Source organism: Pleurodeles waltl, chromosome 7, assembly GCF_031143425.1.
Source record: "Pleurodeles waltl isolate 20211129_DDA chromosome 7, aPleWal1.hap1.20221129, whole genome shotgun sequence".
Classification (NCBI taxonomy): domain Eukaryota; kingdom Metazoa; phylum Chordata; class Amphibia; order Caudata; family Salamandridae; genus Pleurodeles; species Pleurodeles waltl.
Window position 1 is genome coordinate 913,289,530 of NC_090446.1, and position 27,756 is coordinate 913,317,285.

Consider the following 27,756-nt stretch of genomic DNA (forward strand, 5'->3'; position numbering starts at 1 on the left):
GATGTCATGTGCTTCCTTCAAGGTGACACTTTGGAGCAACAGGTATCCTTCCACCTGCATGGATATGTACAATCGTGTAGGCCTGATTACTGAAATGACAAAACTGTTATTCTTTAGCGCCCAGACAGTCATAGGAGTGGCTGTGCACTCTGTAAATCAGCTCATTCATTATGAAGCATTCATTTATGTTCCCCCATCTTTCTACTGTATTTCCCTCAACCGGTTAGGGCTATCTTAATCTGGAATAATTAAGGATTGAGATGCCACTCACAGACCTGGAGTGCTGCTTGCATTGTCTGGAACTCTTCTGTCATGGAGGCCTTTTCCTGATCATGCAACCGCTGAAGCTCTGCAGATGCAAAACAACATTACAAAAGTCAGTGAGGTCAGACACGGGCAAATAAGGCATCAATTAAGGCAGCATCAATTTAGGGCAAGCATCAATTTAAGATCATTAACTGAAATTCAGAGGTGGAACAGGAACCATTGTTTGCTTAGCCTACGCTTGCAGCACCAGCTCAAGGTGCTCAATTCCTAACCTACTTTTTCAGCGATGAGGAACCAGTGACCCAGTCAAAGCCAAAATCCTCCTGACACAGTGTGCAGTGTAAGTCTCGATTGTGGAAGACATTGTAATGTGAAAGGGTTAATTAGGACAGTGTCAATGAGTGATAATGCATGCAAAAGAATCCTATGCACTGCACTGAGTTTGTGTGATTGTTTTCAACATTCCACAGGTGCACCACTAGTCAGAATATTCTGTTTATCGTACCAGGCTGCACTCTGTGTATGATGCTTGTTTTCAATGTTCCCAAGGCACTGCTATCTTATTTACTGTACAAGGCAGCCATGTGAATCGTGGGAGAGGCATACAGTTGCGGGTGTACTGAACCCAAAAAAGCTTGGGAGAAGTCTGAAGGCCCGGAAAGAATGATTAATGAGTACTAGTAAGAATAGAGTCGTAAACAGCGATAACAGGGGAAGAACCTGCAAGAAGGCAACAGAGTGTTGTGCAAGCCAGTTTTTAGTATATAAAAAGGGAGTTGGCGGCAACCTGTGGGAGGCTCACTTACAGAGTCATACAGAATGGCTGTCACCTCAAACTGCTGCCCCTGGTTACGTTGACGTTAGGGAGGGAGAGGGTGAGAAAGCGAGAGAGAGAGAGAGAGAGAGAGAGAGAGACGTTGATTGGCACAGGCTTCCCGGTGTTGTGGAAAGTTAAAGTTAAGTCCTAGGGGAGGGGTGAATGGGCTGACTTTACTGCTTTCTCTTGATTCATGCATTTTTCATTAATTGCATTGCGATTGTACTGTGCAATTAGATATTATTCTGTGATTATTTTACCATTAGGTTTAGCAATACAATCCTAGTGTGAAACACTTAATTCTCCTGTGTTAGTCTACATGACAGAATGACTTTCGCACCTTTAATTTACTGCATCGTGAATGATTTTAGACAGCTTTTGAACTACCTATAACCACTCTGCTAATGTAAAACAATAACTGAATACATATACATATATTTGTACTAGCAGTATTCTGCTAAACTACCATTGCCAGTATCTGTGCTTGGGTCTGTGTTTTATTAAAGCCATGCTGCATCAGCTACATGTGTGTTGCTCCTTACTGGGTGTCCTTATTGATATGTACCTGATTGACAGCATTTGGGTTGGTTGCCAGCAGCCAGACCAATACACACTACCTGCAGGGTTTGCATATCACAAGCATTACCTATTAAAATACCCTACCCTCTTCTTTTCGATGACAGATTAGTATAAACAGTCGTAACATTTGGATTGTCAATGTAAGTAATGCAGAAATTGTGTTTGATAACTGATAATACCAAAATACAAGGTGAAAATGATTTTTAATTAATGCTAGGTCAACTCAAATATAACACTGTTTTTTACCTATGTGCTAGAGATGTCAATAAAAGTAAATTATATTTAATTAATAACCAGTATGAATGAATTGTAGGCCTAATCAAATTCCACATTTTAAACATGCATATTTTCTTTTCTGAACTCTGCATGAGTTGCACTTGCGTGACTTGCTCGATTTGCTAACATTAACTCATTCCAAACTGCTTTAGCTCAGCAGAAACATTTTGATTATGATTTTTTCATGTCTTCTTATGATGCAAACTTCCGATGCTAACAAAGAAAGTTATATTTTTTATTCATTATTAACCGATTGACCCGTATTGGAATTTCAAACTTGCTAAATAAATCATAAATTTGCTTCTTTATGAATAGGTTTCTAGGGTAAAGATGTACGAGACAGAAGATGACAATGTGGTTACGCTTAAAACTTCCACAAATGTTCTTTCATTCAGAGAACTAGGCGGGTGAGAAAATGTTTATCTGTATCGCTGTAGCTAAAATGTCTAAAACTGTATCTTGTGTTTAGAGCACCCTTGGTTAGAAACTGTTTCTGCCTCACAATGTTCTCACATTTCTATTGGGTGTTAGCATAACTCATATGACAAACTGTTATACCTTCGAACCATTGTACCATGCTTAAAGGTGTCCCAGGGAAAGAACAGTGGGAACCTTCAAGATTAGAGTTTTGAAAAGCCTCAGATCAAGCTCTGTCTCTCTCTCTGTAGAGCCTGACACATTTACTCTTTATGAGTTCTAATAACTTTACTGGCTTGACAGGTTATCAGATCCTTGTTCCTTTCTACTATTTTATATTACATGACTTGATATTCTCCGACTCCGGAAAGTACATTAAAGTCTCTTAGCTCCTATAGATCACTCAAGGCTTAGCAGTAGAAATCTTCTGACCTAGAAATATAGAATAGTGACTAGATTTATGGGACACACTTTATGCTATGTTATGTAACTTATGCTTGATTAATAAAGAAAATAATCCAAGATCAAATGATTAATAAAATCTTTAAAATGTAACTACAATTCTCATTATTCACATATGAGAAATAAGATTTGATTAAATGCAAAACGTTTTGAAGTTATGAGTTGCAGTTTCCTTTTCCCCGCTCTTTTAAAGGTCCCCAATTGTATGCCTTAAGAGCTGCAGAGATTTGAAAAGAATTAGGATTCTCTGTGCTCCCATAAGCAAGTGGAAGAACAGCAAGGAAGAAACATTCTATATGACATAATGAAATACTGAGATTTATGAAAGAAAGGAATCTGGCGTGTCTTCCTTTTAATGCGAAAAATTATAAGAGCTATAAACATATGTAAAAAATAAAATGAACAATCTAAAAGAAAGCTTTACGTCAAGTACCATAGGTTCACAGGCGGTATCTAATCCTGCCTTTTTGATTTACCTGTGCAGACATTGTTTCCATAGGTGAACTTTGCTCTAAACCATTCCTGCAAGCCTTTACATCGACTACTTTAATAGGTTTCCCAAACTAAGAAAGACCTTTTTCCACATATACAGGCTTGAGAATTCTCACCTAATCATTAATACAAACCAAGGGTGATCTCACGATACACGTGAAATCATGCTTTGCTTTGAATTTTTCTTGTTCTAAACTATTACATATTGCAATCAATTGTTTATCTATTCCAACTTCCTTGGCTGGTTCTTTACTTTTAAAAAGCCAAAAGGGGCCAATCCCAGTAGTACTTTGTTGTGTGATTCTTTACAACCATAACTTCTACTCTTGCCAATCCAATCCATACGAAAATGTACATGCAGTGTTCTTAACACCTATTGAAATGCTCCACTTGCCCATTTGTTAGAGAATCATGTAGAGTATGGTAATATGGGTAACGCCTCATCCACCTAAGAATTCCCTCATTATAGAAGATGTGAGCTGAACCCCTATGTGACTGACCAGTAACTCTGGATAATTAATCTTCTGGAGCAAAAACCTATTTGAAAATATGAACCACACAATTGGTGGTGGCATGACTCCTATATTTTATCCTGGCCACTTTAAAAGATATTCTTCCAATATCAATGTAAGCATCAATTTTTTTTTTTAAGTAACTTAGTGCCTCTAACCCCGTGGGTACCCTGGACGCAACGGTTACATCCTGGGCAGCACCCCTCGGGTGCCCCTGATGTAACCGTTACATCCAGATAGGGGCCCTCGGGGGAAGCGCTAGCACTCCCATGGGGGCCTCGCACCCGCCTCCCCTGAGCAGGGATAGAAGGGGAATGGCTTCCCCTTCCGCCCCCTACCCCCCCACCCCCTGTGGCGTCTGGCCTCATCAGAGGCCTGCCCCTCCGCAGTGGAAGCTCAGCGTCCAGCACCGATGGGAGGAGAAATTATTTTGCATTTCTCCTCTGATCACGTGGAGGGGCCAAGAAAGGCATCAAAGGAAAGGAAAGGCCTTTCCTTTGATGTCTTTCTCAGCATTTCTGCTGCCTGATCGCGTTGGGCAGCAGAAATGCCACTAGACACCGGGAATTGTTTTTTAATGTAATTGAACAAGGGGAGCGGCCCTTTGGGCAAGGTCGCTCACCATGGGGGCACATTACTGTTGGTCATATTTTTGGAAGGCCCATCTGTCCCCGAGGGGGCAGAAAGCCCAGTAGAGACCAGGGAAGATTTTCTTTTCAAAATAAGAGGGAGGGGGTATGGCCATACCCCCACCCCAAATAAATGGGGCCAAAGTTGTTCTGCCCACCAGTTTTCAGATGCGTCAATTAACCCCAATCCACAACTCGGGAGGGGCAGAAAGTCTACTAGATGCCAGAGAATTAAAAAAAAAAAAGTGTGGTGGTGGCTACCAACCAGTATGGGCATGGTTATGCCCCTACACCAACTGAAGGGGGTAACAGTCTTTCAGCTCTCCCCCCGCACACTAAAACATATTATCCCATGGCAAGCAATAGGACATTTGATTATTTTGGGTTTTGGTTTTATATTTGGGCCATGAGAGCTTGCCTAACTCTCAAAATCGTCCCACTTGGAATGGTGAGGGCTGCACTTTTTGGACTTTGTGACGCTGTCATGTAGAAAAATCCACAAGACCTAGACACATCTGAAAACTAAACATCTGGGTGAGTCCAGGCTGGTGTGCTTCACATGCACCCTGCACCAATTTTTTTTTTCAAACTGCCCTTTTGGACCCGCTTTGGTTCCCCCTCAATTTCGACATGTTTTTGGCTCTTCCCTGTCACAGGCACTTACCCCACCTACACAAGTGAGGTATCATTTTTACCGGGTGACTGAGGGGAACGTTGAGTGATAGGAAATTTGTCCCTGTGAGGTGATCCCACACAGAAATGTGGGACAAATGTGATTTCTTCAGCTAAATTTGAGGTTTGCCGAGGATTCTGGATAAGAAAACGCTGTGGGATCCACGCAAGTCACACCTCCCTGGTTTGGTAGGTTTCCCTCTATGGTTGCTGAGCCCAGGACCAAAAACGCAGGGGCTGCCCCCCTCCCTGCAAAAACAGGTAGTTTTGTATTTGATAATATTGATGTGTCCACATAGGGTTTTGCGGCATTTCCTTTTGCGGGCACTAGGCCTACCCACACAAATGAGGTATCATTTTTATCCGGAGACTTGGGGGAACGCTGGGTGGAAGGGAATTTGTGGCTCCTCTCAGATTCCAGAACTTTCTGTCACCAAAATGTGAGGAAAACGTGTTTTTCTGGCCACATTTTGAGATTTGCAAAGGATTCTGTGTAACAGAACCTGGCGAGAGCCCCACAAGTCACCCCATCCTGGATTCCTCTAGGTGTCTAGTTATAAAAAGATGCACAGGTTTGGTAGGTTTCCCTAGGTGCCAGCTGAGCTAGAGGCCAACATCTACAGCTAGGGACTTTACAAAAAACACGTCAGATTTCAATGTAAAAATGTGATGTGTCCATGTTGCGTTTCCTGTCACGAGCATTAGGCCTACCTAATTGGGAGACTTGGGGCAACACAGAATAGCAAAACAAGTGTTATTGCCCCTTGTCTTTCTTTACATTTTTTCCTTCCAAACGTAAGACAGTGTGTAAAAAAGACGTCTATTTGAGAAATACCCTGTAATTCACATGCTAGTATGGGCACCCCGGAATTCAGAGACGTGCAAATAAGCACTGCTTCTCAACACCTTAACTTGTGCCCATTTTGGAAATACAAAGGTTTTCTTGACACCTATTTTTCACTCTTTATAGTTCAGCAAATGAATTGCTGTGTACCCGGTATAGAATGAAAACCCATTGCAAGGTGCAGCTCATTTATTGGCTCTGGGTACCTAGGGTTCTTGATGAACGTACAAGCCCTATATATTCCCCGCAACCAGAAGATTCCAGCAGACGTAATGGCATATTGCTTTCAAAAATCTGACATAGCAGGAAAAAGTTACAGAGTAAAACGTGGTGAAAAATGGTTGTTTTTTTAAACCTCGATTTCACTATTTATTTTATTTCAGCTGTTATTTTCTGTAGGAAACTCTTGTAGGATCTACACAAATTACCCCTTGCTGAATTCAGAATTTTATCTTCTTTTCAGAAATGTTTAGCTGTCTGGGATCCAGCATTGGTTTCATACCCATTTCTGTCACTAACTAGAAGGCGGCTGAAAGCACAAAAAATAGTAAAAATGGGGTATGTCCCAGTTAAATGCAAAAATTGTGTTGAAAAATGTGGTTTTCGGATTCACATCTGCCTGTTCCTGAAAGTTGGGAAAATGGTGATTTAGCACTGCAAACCCTTTGTTGATACCATTTTCAGGGAAAAAGCCAGAAGCCTTTTTCTGCAGCACTTTTTCCTATTTTATTTTGATTAAAAAAGCTAAATTTTCGCTGTATTTTGGCTAATTTCTTGGTCTCCTTCAGGGGAACCCACAAACTCTAGGTACCTCTAGAATCCCTAGGATGTTGGGGAAAAAAGGACACAAATTTGGAGTGGGTAGCTTGTGTGGACAAAAAGTTATGAGGGCCTAAGCGTGAACTGCCCCCAATAGGCAAAAATAAGCTCAGCACTGGGGGGAAAAGCGGTTAAAGAGCTAAGTTGGAGCAACGTTGGGGATATTCTGATGAATGCAGGGTCGTTGTTCCAGATCCCTGTGGCAAAGTTGTAAAAGGCCTGCAACCTGTATCCTAAATTTTGAGTACTGCACCATCACAGGAGCAAACGTCTCTTATCTTTTCACTGGTCACAGGACACACTAAGCCAATCGCTCATCACTAGTGCTTCAGTTTACATTTCGTATGCCTACAGTTATAGCCCATGCAAAGCCCGACACATCGTTATCCACTGTACCTTCACTTCCACATCACTTTCCGCATTGCTTTCTATGCCCTCTTGTTGCCACTGCAAACACTGATGGACCAGCATACAGCCATTGCTAATGTATTTCCATTTTTTTCAACATGAGCCTGTAGTCAACACCTTAATTTCCCGTTTTCAATGGAAGACGGATATATCAGAAAATTAAACATTGTGACTATGAACAACATTCCCATACTTAAACTCAGCAACATAGTGCCAACAGATTTCCATAAAGCTTCTTGGCCTATACTGGTCATCCCACTACAGTCCAGCAGAGGTCTTCTATGAAATTGTGTTTCTTGGTAATTCAACCATGCAGGATGCTTTTGTGGTGACAGTGTGCGGACACTTATGACCCGCCTTGCCTCAACCTGGATGTGGAGTTAGCCGACTAAGAGCAGACATAAAAACTCTCAACAGATCGTGGAACAAGGATTGTGGTTTTACAGATTCTGTACATGGCACTGGCTGAAACAGTTTTGGTATGGCAAGTGGATGAAAGCCTTTGGTTGTCTCTGATGGGCAACTGAAGAGTGGCTCCTGTGGACCCTGTTGTCGAGTGCCTCCTGTGGACCCTCCACTTCAGGTACCTTTTACATGCACACTTTAGTATTCTAATTCTCACTGAACAATGCCAATGCATATTGCGCCTTGAAGATCTCAAAGACATAGCTGTCTACTTACCTCTTTAAGCCCAGTCCCCACGTCCCTATCCCGCCTTCCCTCCTTTCACTACTCTTCCATAGCTGGCATCATTTTCGCCCTGAAAGAAACTCTCCCATGCACCACCCCCACTTTTCCACCCCTAATTGATCAAGTCACTGTGGCTATCCTATTGGGTTATTTTCAGCCTCATTACGTATTTCTCACTCTGCCCACTGGGTCCTACCCATCCTGGCTCACGTCTATTGTCACCTCCCCGTATTCAGAAACCTAGAGAGGGTTCCCAGTCTCCCACCAGCTACTGCATAATCTCCTTGCTCCCATTTTAACCAAAATCGCGAATGCCTGATCTTCAACAGACTCCTTCAGTAGCTCTCTCAGTCTCTATTGAACCCTCTCCCATCTGATTTCCACACATCACACATCACTTTTACTGAATTATCCCACATCTGATTTCCATACACCCCGCTTCGATGACACTAAACCCTCGACATCTAGTTTCAATACAGCCCCTTCACTGATACTGTATCGTCTCTTTTCCGATTTCCAAACACCCCACTGCACTGGATCCTCTCCATCTGGTTCCCATACACCTCTCTTCTCTCACACTCCTTCTAGTCACATGTCCTCCGTGTGTCACTTCATACTGCACACCACCACACTATGCTCAGAACTCCAGCCTCTCTCAGTATCCTGCTAAAGCATTCAACTAATTCTCCACTCGTCGAGCTGACCTCTCCTTCTGCATGATTCGGAGCGTATCTAAATCTACTGAAACCCCCTTTCCTTGGAGCAATGCTCAATATTAAGAATCCATATTTTGAGTTCCAGAAGGAACATGTGAATCTCGAACAATTTCATGGTGCAGAAATAGAGACTTAAGTAAGGGTAGAGCCTGCCCTCGTGCAGGGGTAGGTGCTCGAAGAATTTCCTGTCTTGCAAAGCCCACATGCTCTCATCCCATAAAGGCCTCTGGCTCTCAGAACTATTCCGCCTTTTGGCCCTTTCACCTGCCCATCCTACCTGAAGAGGCGTCCCAACACAAGTGAGAAAGGTATTCCGAATTATTTTCACTTTCCGAATGCTTGAAAGTGGTTTAATTATTCCTCACAGTAATCTGAAAAACGTTTCCCCTTGATATGCCTCTGAAATTAGTAATGAAATGGGTCTTGCTGGGAGTCAGCAGAGAGCCCCTTGAGCCACACAGCAATGCAGAGAATGTCTGATCAACCAGTGAGGCTGGAAGCACCAGGTACAGTCTGCAGACACTATTCTTTCAGACACTCTGGCAGGTAATACATCATTTCGGAGGGTTTGTCGGGTGCAGAGACTTTATTTTGGCCCTTTGTCATATTACGCCTAGTGTCCCATTTACGTTTCGTGTCTTGCAATAAAATTCGTTAAGGTGCAACCAAATATATTTTTGGATACCGCTGCATTGCAAAGGAGGACGATAACCTGGGAAAAAGTAGAGCAGTACTTCGTAGGACTCCGCCTCTTCTTTGAACTGAGCTATCTGTGTAACAGTGCTCGGCACAGAAAGAACGAGCAGGTGTGCTTGGACACGGACTTACCAAATCACTTTATGTCAGGACCATACAACAGTTGAAAGATCAGTCTTCTCTTTTTACAAATCTCTGGTTTCAGGAGTGATAATCGAATGAGTTCAATTGAACTAAAAGAACCCGAGATACGAGTCACGGAATGCACTGATATGGCAAATGAAAGCCTCGACTGGAAACCAGGTGTCCTCGTGACATGTGTCCTCGTGACATGGCTCATATGGTAAACTTTGATGAGCCGGTTGCATGGATTTCCTCCCCCACCACCCCCATCCCTGGCGACAAGGCCCTGCCTGACACTGACAGATTCCAATGTTTACCTTTGCATTGGCTCTCATGGTCCGTTCTCAGGGCTTCGGCCTGCTCCGTCAGACGCCTTGTTATCTCTGCATCCCTCTCCTTCGCCGCCTGACACACAAGCAAAGAGCAACATGTCAACACGGACAGCAGAGAGCAGAATATTAAATCACAGAGCCAGCATTCAACAACCTCAAAAGTTACTTTTATTTATTTATATTTTAAATCATATCCATGGTTCACTCAAGGAAGAGGAGGTCCGTTTCCGATCTGAAGTAGGTTCAATAAGGAGAAGTGAAGCTCAAAACTGAAGTCACTGTCATGCCTCTGATTTTAGAAAAATCAACATACAGTGAACATATGCGCATTTATATCTGACTTTACCTAGAAGCCGAAATAACAGCACCAACACAAGGCATTATTCCAAAGTGCTGACCTTTACAAGAAAGCCTATGGACGTGCGGTAGGCTAAACAACATTTGGTTAAAAAAATAAAAAAAAATGTTTTTAACTTGTGTTCTGGCAGTTTCACACCGTGGAAAAAAAGGGTCTATCAGGAGGATGGCGAGAAAGATGTGTTTCTTTCGCCCTCTTTCTTCTCCTACAGTTCGATTCACTTTAGGTAACATATCTAGTTAAGTGTCAGTTCTTCTAGGGATTGCTTGAAATGCTTGATGAACAAATTATACATCAGATACAAAAAAAGCAACTTAAAAATTTATCAAACATGCTGCCCTTGATGAACAATTGAACTTAGCAAGTCACACTTGCACTGTACCGCTCCTGTCCATATGGTGGCACACTGCCTCAATAAATGACCAAATATACTCCGTAGAGTCCATACACTTTATGTCAAAACAGGAGTCTACCATTAGGCAGAAATCTTGTATTCACTCCTTCTGAGCGGGCATTAAAAACTTCCAAAATAGAACATTGAAAACAGCACTATAACGTAGAATGTTCAGTCCGTAAAAGCAGACCATCCTCCATTTTCTTCCTCTTTTGTTTGCTACTTATGAGCAGATATGTACATATATATTTTGGCTGTGATATACTGTTTTATTAGGGTATGATTTCTTTATGGAGGTATTGTATTGCATAGCATTATACCTAAACCCAATTTATGGGTTGTAACATAGAGACAACTAGTGGTCTTTATTAGAGTGTAGATAGTTTGTAAAGTTTATTTTATGTCAAGTTTTTTGTTTTATTTCGATCAAATCAAACAATTTGGTTTTATCAAGCTTATATTAAATTGGTACCATTTGTTCTTGTGTTTTCTGCTTCAAAATTCTTTCTGAAATATTTACATTTCTATTATTTGTGTGCCATACCGATTGAGTTTGAGGATCTGTGGATGCGGTGCAGCAACCGAGGATCATTTGGTTTTAACCTGAGTGAGATGCCGCATCCACTCAGAAGAACGCGTCGGGCCGGAGACAATGGTGGTTTCCTGCCGCTGACATTTCTCGGCTCGGAGATGAGCTCGCGTGGGGAAGGTGGTCTCCTCGCTTAGCAGCGGGCTGCTCGCTTCCCCGTTGTTTGCAGGGAATCGGGGTGATTTTGAAAACACCAGCTGTTGTTTTCATAGGAATTAGATCTGCGAGTTGCATTGCAAAGCTTTAGCAAACTGGCATTTCTCCTCAGGAAAGATTGTGTGTGTGTTTCAATGACCTCTACACCTTTTTTTTACATTATATGCAGTGGAATTTCCTGTATATTTACAGTTCAAATATTGTTATAATATATATGTATATTGGAGTATTTGTGAATACCAAAACTCTGTTGGCAGCATGGAAATGAGGATTCTGAGGTAAGATCTCAAGTGTCGTTAATAAGGACAATTATTACTGAAGAGTTAAGTGTTGTGGTACAGAATTCCATAAAGGAAATATTGGATAAAAAGGGAAAGAGACCCCTAAATGAGGAACATTATTTTTCTTTATCAGAAGCTGAAGAAGGGCATAGAGGCCCAGGAGGGAAAAGTTTGAAGTAAAGAAAACACACTGAAAGTGGCTTCTTAAAAGAAAGGAGTTCTAAGCAACTCAAAAAGGGATGGTGTCCGAAGCAACATGCAGGCAAGGCAGCTACATGCTGCAGATGATTTATCTTATGATGGGATGGAGATGAAAGAGCAGACATCCAGTTTGGATGAATATATTCTAGATTTATCTTATAATGATAATGCTGCTAAGGAACTTGGAGTCCTCATAGAGGAAAGATCTGTGGGATCAAAAAAATTATTAGATATCCAATTGGAGAATGTTTATTTGATCCACATGATATAAGACATCCTAGTGGTCAGGATTAGTGGCTATTGGACCATGTTGCAGAATATATTCTTCACTGGATCAGAAGGCCATTGGAGAAGGCCGAACGTAATATTATGAAAGCAGAATGCTCGAGGCCTATCATAGACGAAAAAGTCACTGACTTACAATCTGGATCCATATTTAGTTACCTAAATGTTTAAACTGGGAAGAGATCCCAGAAAAGGTTTAGAAAGATCTCTCCAAGCAATGCCAACATAGGCTTTTGGATATTTTGGGGCCGCTAGCACAGATGTTTGATCTCACTGAAGATGCTTACATGAAAGGCTCAGATATGGATATACATTTACTTAGAGGTTGGTGCCAGTGCGTTTTTTGGGGAATGCAAATGCGGGATTGTTAGCGTAATAGAGAAAATCATTTTTAATGTGTACGAACCCAAATTTGGGTGCTATGGCCAAAAAAGAATTAAGTGACAATCCCAAAGGCCTTTTGTTTGGGGAAGGCATGGGGAAGTCTCCAGGCAAATATGTGCAGACTTTCACAAGTCTAGATAAGGCCTAATTCAACATGGGCAGAGTTTTTAACAGGAATAGCAATTTTTCTAGACGGGCTTGAAGAAGAGGGCAACCTTCCGGCCGGGCAAACTGTAAGTCCCAGTAGTATGGAAATAACTCCAGTAGATTCCAAGGGAGTAACAGAGGAAGTCAAGGAGATTTGTATCCCTGAGGGGGGAGATCAGGGAGATAGCGGCACATCAAAGGACTTGGACTAACGCCACTGTTTCACAAGTTGAGTACGAGGACATTTTCCTGTTTTATCCCACAAAGAGTAGGAGGTAGGTTAAGGTTATTCCAAAATCGTTGGAAAGAGGTCACAAAGGATGCATGGGTGTTAGAGGAAGTTTGAGGTTATCAAATAAAGTTTATAGAAATACTTCATTAAGATAAGGATCTGAAGTAATTGGTGCTCCACACAGAATTGGAGGGCATAGTCAATGAGAAGACAGAGCAATTGTTAGAAAAGTGGCATTTTCAGAAGAAAAAGGGTTTGTATGTACGCTTTTCCTAGTAGAACAAAAGGACAAAGGGTAACGACAGGTTATAAATTTGAGAGATTTAAATCAATTCATAATTTACAGGCATTTCAAAATGGAAGGCATTCATTTTTTGCGGGATCTTATTCGGGAAGGAGATTGGTTGGTGAAAATGGATCTCAAAGATGCATATTTCACAATTCCCATGGGGAAAGACAGTCAAAAATTCTTGAGGCTCAGATGGAAAGGAATCCTGTATCACTTCTTTGTGTCTTCCATTTGGAATGATCTATGGTCCCTTGGTGTTTTACAAATGTTTTTAAACAAGTAGTAGGATTTCTAAGAGAGAGGTGTATTCAATTGATAATCTATTTGGATGACATTCTGATAATATAACTGAATGTGAACAATTTAAAACAGCAGATGGTGATTGTACAGAATTTGTTGTACTATCTGGGTTTCATAGTGAATCTAGAAAAGTCAGTTTTAGAACCAACCCAGTGATGGGAGTTTTTGTTTGTGGACACACAGATGTGTCAATTACAGTTACTGGAGAATAAGATAAAAAAGATAAAACAAGAGATATCCTCAATATTGAGGAAGAACAAGGTCCAGTTGAGAGAACTTGCTCAAATTGTTGGTCTGTTATCTTCTTCAATACAGGTGATATTTCCAGGTCTGTTGCATTATCAGGCGCTTCAAAGGTTGAATAGAATTGGACCAGGAAGCAAGACTAGAATTAGACTGGTGGAAGGTAATTCTGGAAGCATGGTATGGAAAAGCTATTTTTGGAAAGAAAGAAGATTTCAATGTGGAAACAGTTGCGAGCAACTTAGGTTGGGGACCCTGTTTGTTTAGGACAAGAAACTAGAGGTGTGGAATGCAGAGGAAAGACAAAATCTCATAAATTACTTAGAGTTAAGAGCAGGTTTGTTTGCCATTCAGAGTTTCAATACACATTTAGAAGGTTGTGTTGTACTTTTGAAAATGGACAATATTTCGGCAGTAACTTATATCAACAAGTTAGGAGGAATGAGGTCAAAGTTACTGTCCCATTTGGCACAAGAAATGTGGGAATACTGTTTGAAGTATAATATAACATTACAGGCAGAGTATTTTCCAGGAATTTCGAATGTGATAGCAGATTGGAATTTGAGAGATTACACTGATTGGAATTTGAGGTTGGATCTTTCTCAGAAGATTCAAACAGCATGGGGTCCTTTTAGAGTAGAAATTTTTGCATCCAGACTAACTTTCCAGTTAGACAGTTATGCGAGTTGGTGATCAAATCCAGGTGCAATAACAATATACACATTTACTTATGATTGGAGGAGTCTAATGGGTTATGCTTTTTCCCTCTTTTCAATGATTCAGAAAGTGCTGGTTCAGGTGAGAAGACAGGAATGTTAGTGTGTTCTGGTGACCCCATTTTGGAAGACACCACGTTGGTTTCTCACGCTGTTGGAAATGTCGATCGAGATTCCATATTTAATAATGTCATGCAAAGGGCTATTGAAGGGAATAGATTAAGAGGATCATCCTTTATTTCAAAAGGGTTTACTGAACCTTTTAGTATGGAAAATATCAGATGTTCAGGAAGATTCTCACGCCTTTTGAGGACAGCTTCAGATTTACTCAATGGATCATGGGCACCAGGTACCAGGAAAAGACATAGAGGAGCATTGGCAGTGTGGGCATGTTGGTGCACCAAGAGAGATTTGGACCCCATACAAGTTGATGAAGTAGAGGTGCCTAATCTTTTTAGCTGATCTCTTCCAAAAAGGTTTGTCATATACAACGGTTAATTGTTATAGATCAGCAATAGCGGCAGGACATTGTTTAATTCAGGGAATATCCATTGGTAGGAGTCCTTTGGTTTGCAGAGTAATGAAAGGAATCAGGCTTAAAGACCTCCAAAGTCAATATATCATACTTTGTGGGATGTTAATATAGTTTTGAAATTGTTTAAGGATTGGCTAAGCAGTAAGTACCTAGGGACACGAGAACTTTCTTGGAAATTATCAACTTTGTTATGTTTAATTTCAATTAGAAGGGTATCTGATATAGGGGTGTTGGAGGTTTCAAAGAAGTTTTATCAACCACATGGTGTACTTCTTGAGATTGGGAAAAGAACAAAAACTACGGCCCTCATTACGAACCTGGCGGTCTCATGATCGCCAGGTTCGCAGTGGCGGTCGGTCTGAGTGCCATATTACGATTGCGGCGGTAGTGCTGTGGTCGGACCGCCAGCACTGCCAGGATTAGTCGTCCCAAAAGTCTGGCGGTCCTGGCAATCCTAATCTGCCAGGGCAGCACTGCAAGCTGAGATGACAACTTTGTTCTCTGCCAGAAATTTCATGGCAGTTTTACCGCCATGAAAATACAGGCGGCGAACAGGTGCAGGGGGCCCCAGGGGGGCCCCTACCCTCCCATGCACTTGGCATGGGCAGTGCAGGGGCCCCCCTGGCCAGCAGCGCCACAATGTTCACTGTCTGCTTTGCACTACAGCATTGCCGCCGGCTCTATTAAGCCGTTTCCTGCTGGGTCAACGGGCAAAAACTAAGATTTCCGCCCGCTGACCCAGCGGGAAACTCGTAATAGGCCCGACGTGGAGGCAGCCACAATGGCGACAACCTCCATGTCAGAATTTTAGTGGATGGGCTTTCCCAACTGCCAAAATCATAATGAGGCCCTATGTCTAATATAAACTGCAGCAGGGCTTAGTTCAGTGTATCATTTGGAAATGAACAGGCCTTTGAGGTAGGGTGACCAGGTTATGAGTAGCAAAAAGTAGGACAGGCCAGACATTAAAGTAGGACTGAATCCTTTCAGGTTACTTTTATGGTGGGTGGATGGGTAGGGTGGGATGTGTGTGTTTGTGTGTGAGGGAGAGAGACAAAGAGAGACAGAGAGAGAGAGACAGAAAGAGAGAGAGAGAGAGAAAGAGAGAATGAATTCTATTGGTGGTTGCAAGTAGGTAGTTATAGTAAGGATCTAGCTTCCATAGGAAAAGCATATCTTGTTTTGCTACTAACTTTGATGCTGTTTAACGAACCTTTATGAAATTTTAAAAACTAGTTTGTCAGTCACTTTAGTTGCTGCCTGGAAAGTTTTGGAGTGATTCCTCAAGCAGGGGCTAAAAAAAAAGGGGAGGAAAGGGGTACCCAAATCACATTTTTCCATATCCACTTTCCCATAGGGATTTTAGGCACGGCTACAGCCAGAACCGTAGAGTGGAATTACATTACATTTGTCAAAAAGCTAGATCGTGGTCCAGAAAGATTGCTTTTTGTAATTTGGTGTATATCTGTTCAGTAGTTTTGGAGTTTTTAAAGAAAAAAGATTTAGCTATATCTAGAGATGCTGATATACCACAGTGAATTCATGAATCCACACGCCAATAGCAATGCTGTTGTTGGCTGCTCCCACTTCAACCAGGAGGTGGTGGCAGCCATCTCGAGACTCAGGACTCAGTCCAAAACATGCAGCCCCCCTACTAGGCCAATTTCAGCCCCTTGGGGACCGCATCCCCCAAGGGCTCGGCCAAGTTTGAGAAGGGGGTGGGGAGGCAGAGCACCCCCCCCCTTCCCCAGGCAGATTTCTGCCACAGGAACCTCCTCCCACATGGCTCAAATCTATTAAAAAGTGGGAAGGAGGCAAGCGGCTTCCCTATGGGGCCGATTTTGGCCCCAGGGAGCCCTAACCCACAGGGACCATCCATATTAAAAAATGAAAAGGGGGGCACGTGATTTTGGCCTCAGGGAACCCATCCCCCGGGACCCGGCCGTGCATGCAAAGGGAGGGAGACCTCACCACCAGGGTGGGTTGTTCAATAATAATGCTTATTATATGATATTAGGTCAATAACTGTCTGTTTTCCAATCTTAGAACCATAAAGTTTGCATGTAGAATCTGCCCTGGAATGCTTGCAAGTTACAATTTGGAGTTTTATTTTGCCTTAGATTGAGTTTGATCAATCTTATTTTGGTGTAGTATGTCCATGGGGGTGTTAATGTGCACGTATGTTTATAAAGTACCAATATTGTCATTATTTAATTTTGTCAGTCACATACATTGGGGGTCCTAATGCACAGGCATGTGGGATGATAATGTAGTTTTGAAATTGTTTAAGGATTGGCTAAGCAATAAGTACCTAGGGACACAAGAACTTTCTTGGAAATTAGCCACTTTGTTATGTTAATTTCAATTAGAAGGGTATCTGATATAGGGGTGTTGGAGGTTTCAAAGAAGTTTTATCAATCACATGGTGTACTTCTTGAGATTGGGAAAAGAACAAAAACTACGGCCCTCATTACGAACCTGGCGGTCTCATGACCGCCAGGTTCGCAGTGGCGGTTGGTCCGAGTGCCATACTACGACTGCGGCATATTGTGATATTGGAATATTGTCTCTCAGTTGCCATTAATCAACAAAGTGTGAGCAAGCCCACAGGGGCATATTCGCGTACATTGCAATGCGCATAAGATGAATTAATTTGTAAATGTTTTTTGGACATTACTTGATGTAAATATGATCATTCTGGCATGTAACATATTTATTTGCTTATTCTGTAGGACAAATGTATTGTCTTTCATTCTATGATTGATTAACAGATGTGGGCACTAACTAAGGCATGTCGAACTGTTCCAAAATGGAGCTATTATTAGTTGCACTTTGCATCTGCAGCCCACTGTTTATGTCATTAACACATAGGGATGTTTAAAAGTCTTTTTTCTCTTACGAGTTGCTACTTGTGATCAAGACAACGGTGGTTGTCGAAACGCGTCACGATTTGATCTTGCAACTAAAGTAAAATAAAAAAGCCGGTTTACACCACAACTGAAGTGTGCGTGCATCTTTGGCCCAAAATGGCAAAGATTTTCACTATGTACGGTGGCAGGAGTTTATAATATACATTAATAAAATCTGAAAAAAACAAAGGTTAAAACAATGTTATAGTTTGATTCATTTGTCAGTGACAAACAAAACAGAAATTCACCAGTCATAGTTAGCAGAGCTAACTATAACTTGAACCCCAGCCAAGCACTGCATATGACCTCACATATGACATCACTCATGACGTATTGTATGACATCATTTATTACATCACTGATCACATCTCGGATGACATCATTGATGACCTCACTGATGACCTCATCCAAGCTTCGTTTTGCACACACTGCTTTAAAAATGGTTATACTACAAGCACTATGAAAGTAAGTGCAAAATATCTCACTGCTTCATTTTTCTCACGTTGCTGACAGCCAATCAGAGTGCTTGTTCCCACAGAGGTGTGACTCATTCGGGAGTGAGATGGCCCAAGGGAAATAAAGCTCCCTGGGCCAATCAGAATGCTCTATTTTTAAATTGCCACTCTTGCAAGAGCCTCTCTAGACTCTTGCGGACCAAACCGTCCAGCTATACAGTTATTTTTGTCCCTTAATTTCTCAAAAACTACTGAACGGATTTACACCAAGTTACAAAAAGAACAATCTGCGGACCAAGATCTAGCTCTTCTGATGAATTACACCAAATTTTGTTTTGCTGTGGCCTTGTCTAAAGAAATCCAGTGAACATGCACAGATATTTCACATTTTGGGACCCCCATTTCATTTTCTCTGACCCTGCTTGGTGGATTACCCAAAAACATTCCATGAAGGAGCTGAGGTGGACGAACATTCTTTTTTTTAAAGATTTTTGAAGATTTGCCAAATATGGCGAAAGTTATTAGCAAACTAAAAATGCTCTATGGAAAAGCAGACCTAACTATAACTACCTAAACAGTAGCTTTGGTAGGACCTCCACCCTCAGCCCCCTGCCCTCCTCTCCCCCCTATCTTTCCTCTGTTGTGAGCATGCAGCCACAGCCTCCTGTGCTGCCTGAAAGAAACCCATAAGCGTCCCCTGCTGAAAGGAGAACATAGTTTCAATTCTGCTTTGCAAAATGACTCGACCTTTGTCCCAAAAACCGGGACATACATTGAAAATTAGGAAATGCATTGTGACGCCAGGATAGCCTTCTGAAAACCGGGATTGTCTGGGAAAATATGGGGGTCTGGTCACGCTACCTTGAGGGGCCAACGGTTAACTGTTTAGCCCTTATAGGCATGTAACCAGGACTTTTAGCATGGAACATGTTGTGTTCTGGAGAGCAGGCGTGTGTCAAAGCGTATAAAGTAGGTGAAAGGGAGATATAGTATGTTTGGGTCCCTCTGTGAGGCAGGTGCCCGGCTCGTGTGGCACACTGCTTTTTTGTAACACACTTAAATCGTAAAATGAACCAACATCTTAACATCACAGAGGTGTTCACCTGATTTACTGACGCAGGCGTGGCGCCACTGTCCGCGAGCTGAATGAAACAAAGTCCCAGCACAATTATATGGAACACCTCCACTGAGTTTGGCTTTTTTCTGTGCACCTTATTTAGTGTCCTGGTCATCCTGCGAACCTTACTGAGGAATACTTGCCAAGAGTACTCATTGATGCAATAGCCTACCACTTTCTCAGCAGGCTTACAACCTACCAATTTTTAGCAAGTCCAAGAAGGCATTGGCAATCACTTCCACCCTACATACAAAAAGGAAACAAAAAACATTGAAACAAGGCCCAGTGCAGACAGTGGTTAATTGATTTCAGAATCCGTCTGCAGTCAATCAGTGAAAGTAGAAACATTAAGAACAGGGCTTAGCCCAGGCCTCTGGCAGTAACCAGAAGGTTCTTTTTTGCTCGAACTATATCCTGTCTTCTGCATACCATTGTCTTTACTTAGAGACGCCTGAGATAGTTCGCTGTGCAAACTATGCCGCATATGAAACATGACATGATGTATGTCTTTCCATCAGAGAACAGGTTCACTATGTAGATGCGCACATAAGTTGTGCAGCCTATACCATAGCATTACACCCAAGATTTCCCTTTCATGCACCTGTTTTCTGGCCGCCACGAAGTGTACACGCATCCCTATTCATCACCTCTCTGCATTACTAAGGAAGTAGGGGGCCCATGATTCTTACTGTGGTGCACTGACGACCCCGCTGAGGGAGTCAGACCTGCATGGAGTGTTCTCAGTCATTCCGTCTAGACGTAGGTTCTGCTTCCTCATTCCAGAGTCCGCTACTGCTCATCCTTCCTTTCAGCATTCTACCCACCCCTGAGACATACATGTGCTCCTTGCACACGGACAAGGAACTACAACACAATGTGGAACGAACTGCCCGGGCAGACATGAGCCCATAGACGCTCCCCCAGGAAAGAGGCGTGGCGAGTCCTCAGCTGACAGAAGAAAGCAGCTTTACTGTGTGTAACCTACACACGGTGCACACAGAAGGGATCTTCTCACTGTCCCAGTTCTGTTGGTCAATGTGCCTCATGCAGAGGTCTGTGGGCAATGGTTTTTCCCACTTGCTACTAATAAACTCAGTGATTTCTAGGTTTTGCTTCATTTACATTTATCAGACATGGGGTGTTAATCTACACCAAGCAAGCGATGCTGACCCTGGTATTGACAGTTTTGATTTTTTTACATACTGGCGGCATTCGCGTGAAGGCATGCGTGTCCATGCCTGCAATAGTACCACTGACTGGAGAATAATGGTGGGATTGGTTTTGAAACCTGAAAAATCCGTCTCTTTTTGGACAAAGCATGTTGGCATGCATTATATCAGGGGATATAATCACTATTGTCAGTAGAGTGTAGAAGAAGCCTCACACATCAACCAAACAAACCGCAACCAAAGGAAAGATGGTGCACAAAGCCCTGCTCTGCCTCCATTCCTCTGTGCATAAATCCATTCCCTATCACAGCGCCCTGGAGTTTATGGGAGGCAAGGGTTGCTGGCAGCAACCAAAAAACTGATGAAACCATAAAAAGCCTCCTCCTTCTCCAGTATGTAGGGGGAAATGTGCTTAAACTCCTCTTAAAGCTGCTAAAACTGGAACTGAGGGCACATTTCAGGGCATGGTCCAAGCACTGAACACATACTTAGCACAGCAGGTGAACCCAGATTAGGAAATATTTCAAATACACGCAGCCCGCACAGCTCCTGGAAAAGTGCCTGATGCATTTCATGCCTGCTTGCAGGAGCAGCTGAGCCTGTACATAGCAGTCAAGCTGGAGGAGGTAAGTGTACTACAAGTACTGTCAGTGTGCAGATCCTCCTTCGGAGACTACAATTCCTCCTGAAAATATAAATAAAACCTGTTGCTAGGATGTCCCTGGGCAAAGGTGGTGAAGGTCCACTGGCCACGGCTGTGCATATTGAGGCATCATCATTCACGACATTATGCATCATAGTACCTCTATGATGCATAATGTCGTGAATGATGATGCCTCAATATGATGACCCCCGCCCCCAAAGGGCAAGGGCGATTACTACCCGAAAGAGCAGGCCAGGTCACCATAAAGATATCAAAGTTTGCGAATTACATATCACAGCATGAAACAAGGTATAGTGATCAACCCAACTAAATACAATGCTTTACTGTACAGGTTTTGTATGCATACAATGAATCAAACTGACTTACTCAGTCCATGATCCAATATGTAGCTCTGTCAAAACTAGAAAGTTAGTATATATTTGACCCTAAAAAAAAAACAGTAAATGACACATTCATCGGAACATAAACGTTCTATGGAATGTCAGGTAGCAGCCCTAAAATGTCAGCCACAAAACATGCTGAAAAAAGGGCCACACAACACAGAATGTCGGTGTATGCTTCTACGGTTAGCACTGCGATCTACTTTGCTTTTAAACAAAAGTATTCGAGTACCTTGAGCAACCAACTGGTGTTCCTTCCACAACAAATACGTATATAGAGAGTGCCCATAATCATACTTTCTGGGGATTTTGGATGTTTCTTCAAAAAATGTCAGGTCACAGCCCTGAACATTATTAATGAAGATAGCTCTCTGATTTGGGGTAAAGGGGCATTGATCCTACCAGTGACATTCACATCTTCGCCTATATTTTTACCTCTTCCTGTTCCTTTTTGAGTCGTTCACATTCCTGCTGGTGCTTCTCTTGGGATCCAGAATTATTGTTCTCGGGCCCGACATGGACTGAAGATGATCCATCTGTAAAACAGAGACACACGTCAGACAGCAGGTACTGCAGAATATGCTCACCCCTTCTCTGTCCCATTTACACTCATCATACTTTACGTCAGTGTGGTTCATGACCTTTATCACAGGTAAATATGGACAACAAGAATGAAGTTTGTCCTCTTGTCATCGACTATCCCCAAAGCACAGTTTTCTGCTACGGGATGATCTAATGGTGGTTGTAGGAGGCTGGACTGGCTTGTAGTGAGTACCAAGGGGTACTTACACCTTGCACCAGGCCCAATTATCCCTTATTAGTGTATAGGGTGTCCAGCAGCTTAGGCTGATAGATAATGGTAGCTTAGCAGAGCAGCTTAGGCTGAACTAGGAGACGAGTGAAGCTCCTACAGTACCAATAGTGTCATATGCACCATATCATAAGAAAACACAATACACAGATATACTAAAAATAAAGGTACTTTATTTTTATGACAATATGCCAAAAGTATCTCAGTGAGTACCCTCAGTATGAGGATAGCAAATATACACAAGATATATGTACACAATACCAAAAATATGCAGTATAGTATTAGAAAACAGTGCAAACAATGTATAGTTACAATAGGATGCAATGGGGACACATAGGGATAGGGGCAACACAAACCATATACTCCAAAAGTGGAATGCGAACCACGAATGGACCCCAAACCTACGTGACCTTGTAGAGGGTCGCTGGGACTGTAAGAAAACAGTGAGGGTTAGAAAAATAGCCCACCCCAAGACCCTGAAAAGTGAGTGCAAAGTGCACTAAAGTTCCCCAAAGAGCACAGAAGTCGTGATAGGGGAATTCTGCAGGAAAGACACAAATCAGCAATGCAACAACGATGGATTTCCAAACGAGGGGACCTGTGGAACAAGGGGACCAAGTCCAAAAGTCACAAGCAAGTCGGAGATGGGCAGATGCCCAGGAAATGCCAGCTGTGGGTGCAAAGAAGCTGCTACTGGACAGTAGAAGCTGAAGATTCTGCAGGAACGACAAGGGCTAGAAACTTTCCCTTTGGAGGATGGATGCCCCACGCCGTGGAGAGTCGTGCAGAAGTGTTTTCCTGAAGAAAGACCACAAACAAGCCTTGGTAGCTGCAAGTCGTGCGGTTAGGGTTTTTGGATGCTGCTGTGGCCCAGGAGGGACCAGGATGTCGCCAATTGCGTCAGGAGACAGAGGAGGCGCCCAGCAGGACGAGGAGCCCTCTCAGAAGCAGGCAGCATCCGCAGAAGTGCCGGAACAGGCACTACGAAGAGGAGTGAAACGGTGCTCACCTGAAGTTACACAAAGGAGTCGCCGGAGAACAACTCAGGAGGTCGTGCAATGCAGGTTAGAGTGCCGTGGACCCAGGCTTGGCTGTGCACAAAGGATTTCTGCCGGAAGTGCACAGAGGCCGGAGTAGCTGCAAAAGTCGCGGTTCCCAGCAATGCAGTCTGGCGTGGGGAGGCAAGGACTTACCTCCACCAAACTTGGACTGAAGAGTCACTGGACTGTGGGAGTCACTTGGACAGAGTTGCTGGATTCAAGGGACCTCGCTCGTCGTGCTGAGAGGAGACCCAGGGTACCGGTGATGCAGTTCTTTGGTGCCTGCGGTTGCAGGGGGACGATTCCGTCGACCCACGGGAGATTTCTTCGGAGCTTCTAGTGCAGAGAGGAGGCAGACTACCCCCATAGCATGCACCACCAGGAAAGCAGCCGAGAAGGCGGCAGGATCAGCGTTACAGAGTTGCAGTAGTCGTCTTCGCTACTTTGTTGCAGTTTTGCAGGCTTCCAGCGCGGTCAGCAGTCGATTCCTTGGCAGAAGGTGAAGAGAGAGATGCAGAGGAACTCTGATGAGCTCTTGCATTCGTTATCTAAGGAATTCCCCAAAGCAGAGACCCTAAATAGCCAGAAAAGAGGGTTTGGCTACTTAGGAGAGAGGATAGGCTAGCAACACCTGAAGGAGCCTATCAGAAGGAGTCTCTGACGTCACCTGCTAGCACTGGCCACACAGAGCAGTCCAGTGTGCCAGCAGCACCTCTGTTTCCAAGATGGCAGAGGTCTGGAGCACACTGGAGGAGCTCTGGGCACCTCCCAGGGGAGGTGCAGGTCAGGGGAGTGGTCACTCCCCTTTCCTTTGTCCAGTTTCATGCCAGAGCAGGGCTGAGGGGTCCCTGAACCGGTGTAGACTGGCTTATGCAGAAATGGGCACCATGTGTGCCCATCAAAGCATTTCCAGAGCCTGGGGGAGGCTACTCCTCCCCTGCCTTCACACCATTTTCCAAAGGAAGAGGGTGTAACACCCTCTCTCTGAGGAAGTCCTTTGTTCTGCCTTCCTGGGCCAAGCCTGGCTGGACCCCAGAAGGGCAGAAACCTGTCTGAGGGGTTGGCAGCAGCAGCAGCTGCAGTGAAACCCCTGAAAAGGCAGTTTGGCAGTACCCGGGTCTGTGCTACAGACCCGTGGGATCATGGGATTGTGCCAACAATGCCAGGATGGCATAGAGGGGGCAATTCCATGATCATAGACATGTTACATGGCCATATTCGGAGTTACCATTGTGAAGCTACACATAGGTAGTGACCTATATGTAGTGCACGCGTGTAATGGTGTCCCCGCACTCACAAAGTCCGGGGAATTGGCCCTGAACAATGTGGGGGCACCTTGGCTAGTGCCAGGGTGCCCACACACTAAGTAACTTAGCACCCAACCTTTACCAGGTAAAGGTTAGACATATAGGTGACTTATAAGTTACTTAAGTGCAGTGTAAAATGGCTGTGAAATAACGTGGACGTTATTTCACTCAGGCTGCAGTGGCAGGCCTGTGTAAGAATTGTCAGAGCTCCCTATGGGTAGCAAAAGAAATGCTGCAGCCCATAGGGATCTCCTGGAACCCCAATACCCTGGGTACCTCAGTACCATATACTAGGGAATTATAAGGGTGTTCCAGTATGCCAATGTAAATTGGTAAAATTGGTCACTAGCCTGTTAGTGACAATTTGTAAAGAGAGAGTATAACCACTGAGGTTCTGGTTAGCAGAGCCTCAGTGAGACAGTTAGGCATCACACAGGGAACACATACCTATAGGTCACAAACTTATGAGCACTGGGGTCATGACTAGCAGGGTCCCAGTGACACATAACAAACATACTGAAAACATAGGGTTTTCACTATGAGCACTGGGCCCTGGCTAGCAGGATCCCAGTGAGACAGTGAAAACACCCTGACATACACTCACAAACAGGCCAAAGGTGGGGGTAACAAGGCTAGAAAGAGGCTACTTTCTCACAGTGGTCCATGATGATCTTTCTGTTGTATGATTAGTCTCTGGCGATAAAGCCTCAGACGTCACTGTGCTACCTGCTGCACTCGTTCCTCCTCCAGCAATGCCCAGTAAGCAGTGACTTAAATGACAGAGACTGTAGGACACTGAATAAACTGTCCTCAGAGGTCTTCTAAGGTGCTGTATACAGCAGGAGGTCACCAAGAGAATTTGTTTCAGAGCACAGGTGGATGAGGATGGAAAGATTACATTTCGGACAATCCTGTTTCTTAAATAGCCAACCCCGATTGTTTTCGAATTTAAAAGCTCACCATGACTGAGTACTGTTTACCAATGCTGGAGTAATGGAGAATATATTTATCTTTTTCAGTGCCGATCTTTCTCTCCTCGAAAAGCCTGATAGAGTGTGCAGTGCTTAATTTGAGCAGGTGTTTGTCAGTGCTCAGCACTGTCACTTAATTGTCAACACCGGCACATATGACAGTCTGCCACCTGGTGGCACTTTCTGCCTAATTTAGCAGTGAGCACACCAACAGTTGTTTATTAAATGAAAATACATTAAAAAGGAGTAATACCTCCTGCCCAGGCGATTCTTATTGTGTTGGGCGTCTGGGATAGTCTGAATTGTCACACTTGTAGGCGTGTGATGGTGAGTTGTGTTGGTACTGTCACTGGCAGCGGCCAGGGATGGTGCAAGCTACAGTGGCCTCCTGATGAGGGCTTGGCACTTATCTTTTCACAAATTAAGCAACGCCTGTGTGGCTTCAGCAATGGCAGTGAAATACTCACTCTGCAGCATAGTTTATAAAGATCCCCAGGAATGAGAGAGGAGTCATAGTGTAGAACAAGTTTTATATTTCTCTATGTGTTCTGTAATCACTTTCTTTGGCAGCCAGAGGTTTCCTCTGCATCCCCTTGCATGGGTACATTCAGCCACATCATCGGTCTGAGGCAGGCAGACTGCCACTGAGCCACAGGGCCGAGGTCGGAAGTACACACTGGCTATTCTGTTCAAGTGTCAGCTGATGAAGGGCGTGTAGTCTCGTGCCAAGCACAGGTGGGACACCTGGGAGTAAGTCCAAATGATTTATTTTCAGAAGGCCAGAGAGAGCACTTTTAGTAGCTTGGATTAGTTCACAAAAAACAGTATGTGTTCAAAGGCCAACATGTTGTTACTCGCGGTTTCCGTCACTGACTGAATGTTGAGTTCAGGTGGGCAAGGCAGACAAGATCACAGCTTCGAAACATCATGGAGGACAGTTTTAGAGGATTTCACGTGTTCCATAAAAGTGCAGTGTATCTATGGGTCTCTCCTGTTCCCTAATGAATCTCCTAATCATATATAGTCTGTCTGCAAGGAGTGAGTTTCAGCCTGCGAAAGGTTTAACGGGGCAGGACAGATCACTGAATGTCAGAAGGAGGTGATTGGTGGACAGCGCAGCCAGGGAAATGTGGAATCAACAACAGTGAAAACAGAATACAGTGTAAAATCCGTTCTCTGAATTAGAACTGATGATTTTCCCTTAAATCCAAAGACATTACAGTGAGATTCCAAACCAGGGTCTCTTCACACTAGTGCAGACATATTGCTTTGTCTCGCTGCGAAAATACCCCGAAAGGTAGGTCAGCATTACTCCAAGAGGGATTTACTTGGGATGGGTCTCCACAGACTAGGCTCAAAGCCCGAAGGTGTAGCTGTCGGGCTTGGCAGGAGAGGCTCCATTTTGAGTGACAAATAGTAAATTGCATAGTGCAGCATCCACCATAAAGTTGATCATTTCTGTAGATCTTTCAGAATAGCCTCACTAGGTTCCATGGTTTCGTTCTTTGGCAGCTGCAAGTAGTGATTTCTCGGATCGAACAGTATAATGAGCAACTACTGTGCAACAGAACACAATAACAGAACGTTATTCGAACTCTACGATACTCGTTTTAATGTTTGGGTTATATTTCAAATGTCTCCTTGTGTTTATTTGACCTTGTGTTTGCTTGTAATTAAAATTATGCAATTATGCAATTAAAATTATGTATGTGCTTATTAAACTGTGTTTGGTAGCATAAGTACTGCAGTCAGAACACAAAAGGGCTACACAAACGAAAAAAAAATTCAGCAAAAAAAAATAGCAAAACATACAACGAAATCCAGCAACCAGTGATTTTTGTCTGGGCAGCACTTAAAAGAAACAGAATTTTTCAACCCCACTGGCATGGTGTAGTTAATGTTAGCCCACGGCATTAAAATAAAACAATACTATGAAATGATACAGAAAGAAATTCTATGAACAGTATAACAGTGTGATGATCCCCAAAATTGGCAGCTGTACATGCCTAGCGCCGGCCCCGATATCCAGTTTCTACAATAATTGGTAAGAGATTGCAAGGAATTATTTAAGA

At 43.3% G+C, this 27,756-nt stretch overlaps 1 protein-coding gene across 2 annotated transcripts in view; it reads right to left on the minus strand.

Moving 5' to 3' along the window:
• The window catches only part of CCDC69 (coiled-coil domain containing 69), a 134,542-nt gene that overhangs the window by 12,493 nt on the left and 94,293 nt on the right, over positions 1 to 27,756 (minus strand). For both annotated transcript variants that reach the window (XM_069199581.1, XM_069199582.1), the window contains exons 3-5: positions 21,991 to 22,091; positions 9,737 to 9,824; positions 276 to 349 (exon numbers count right to left, since the gene is read on the minus strand). In XM_069199581.1, the coding sequence (XP_069055682.1) occupies positions 276 to 349; positions 9,737 to 9,824; positions 21,991 to 22,091 (263 nt within the window). The remainder of the gene's footprint in view (positions 1 to 275; positions 350 to 9,736; positions 9,825 to 21,990; positions 22,092 to 27,756) is intronic.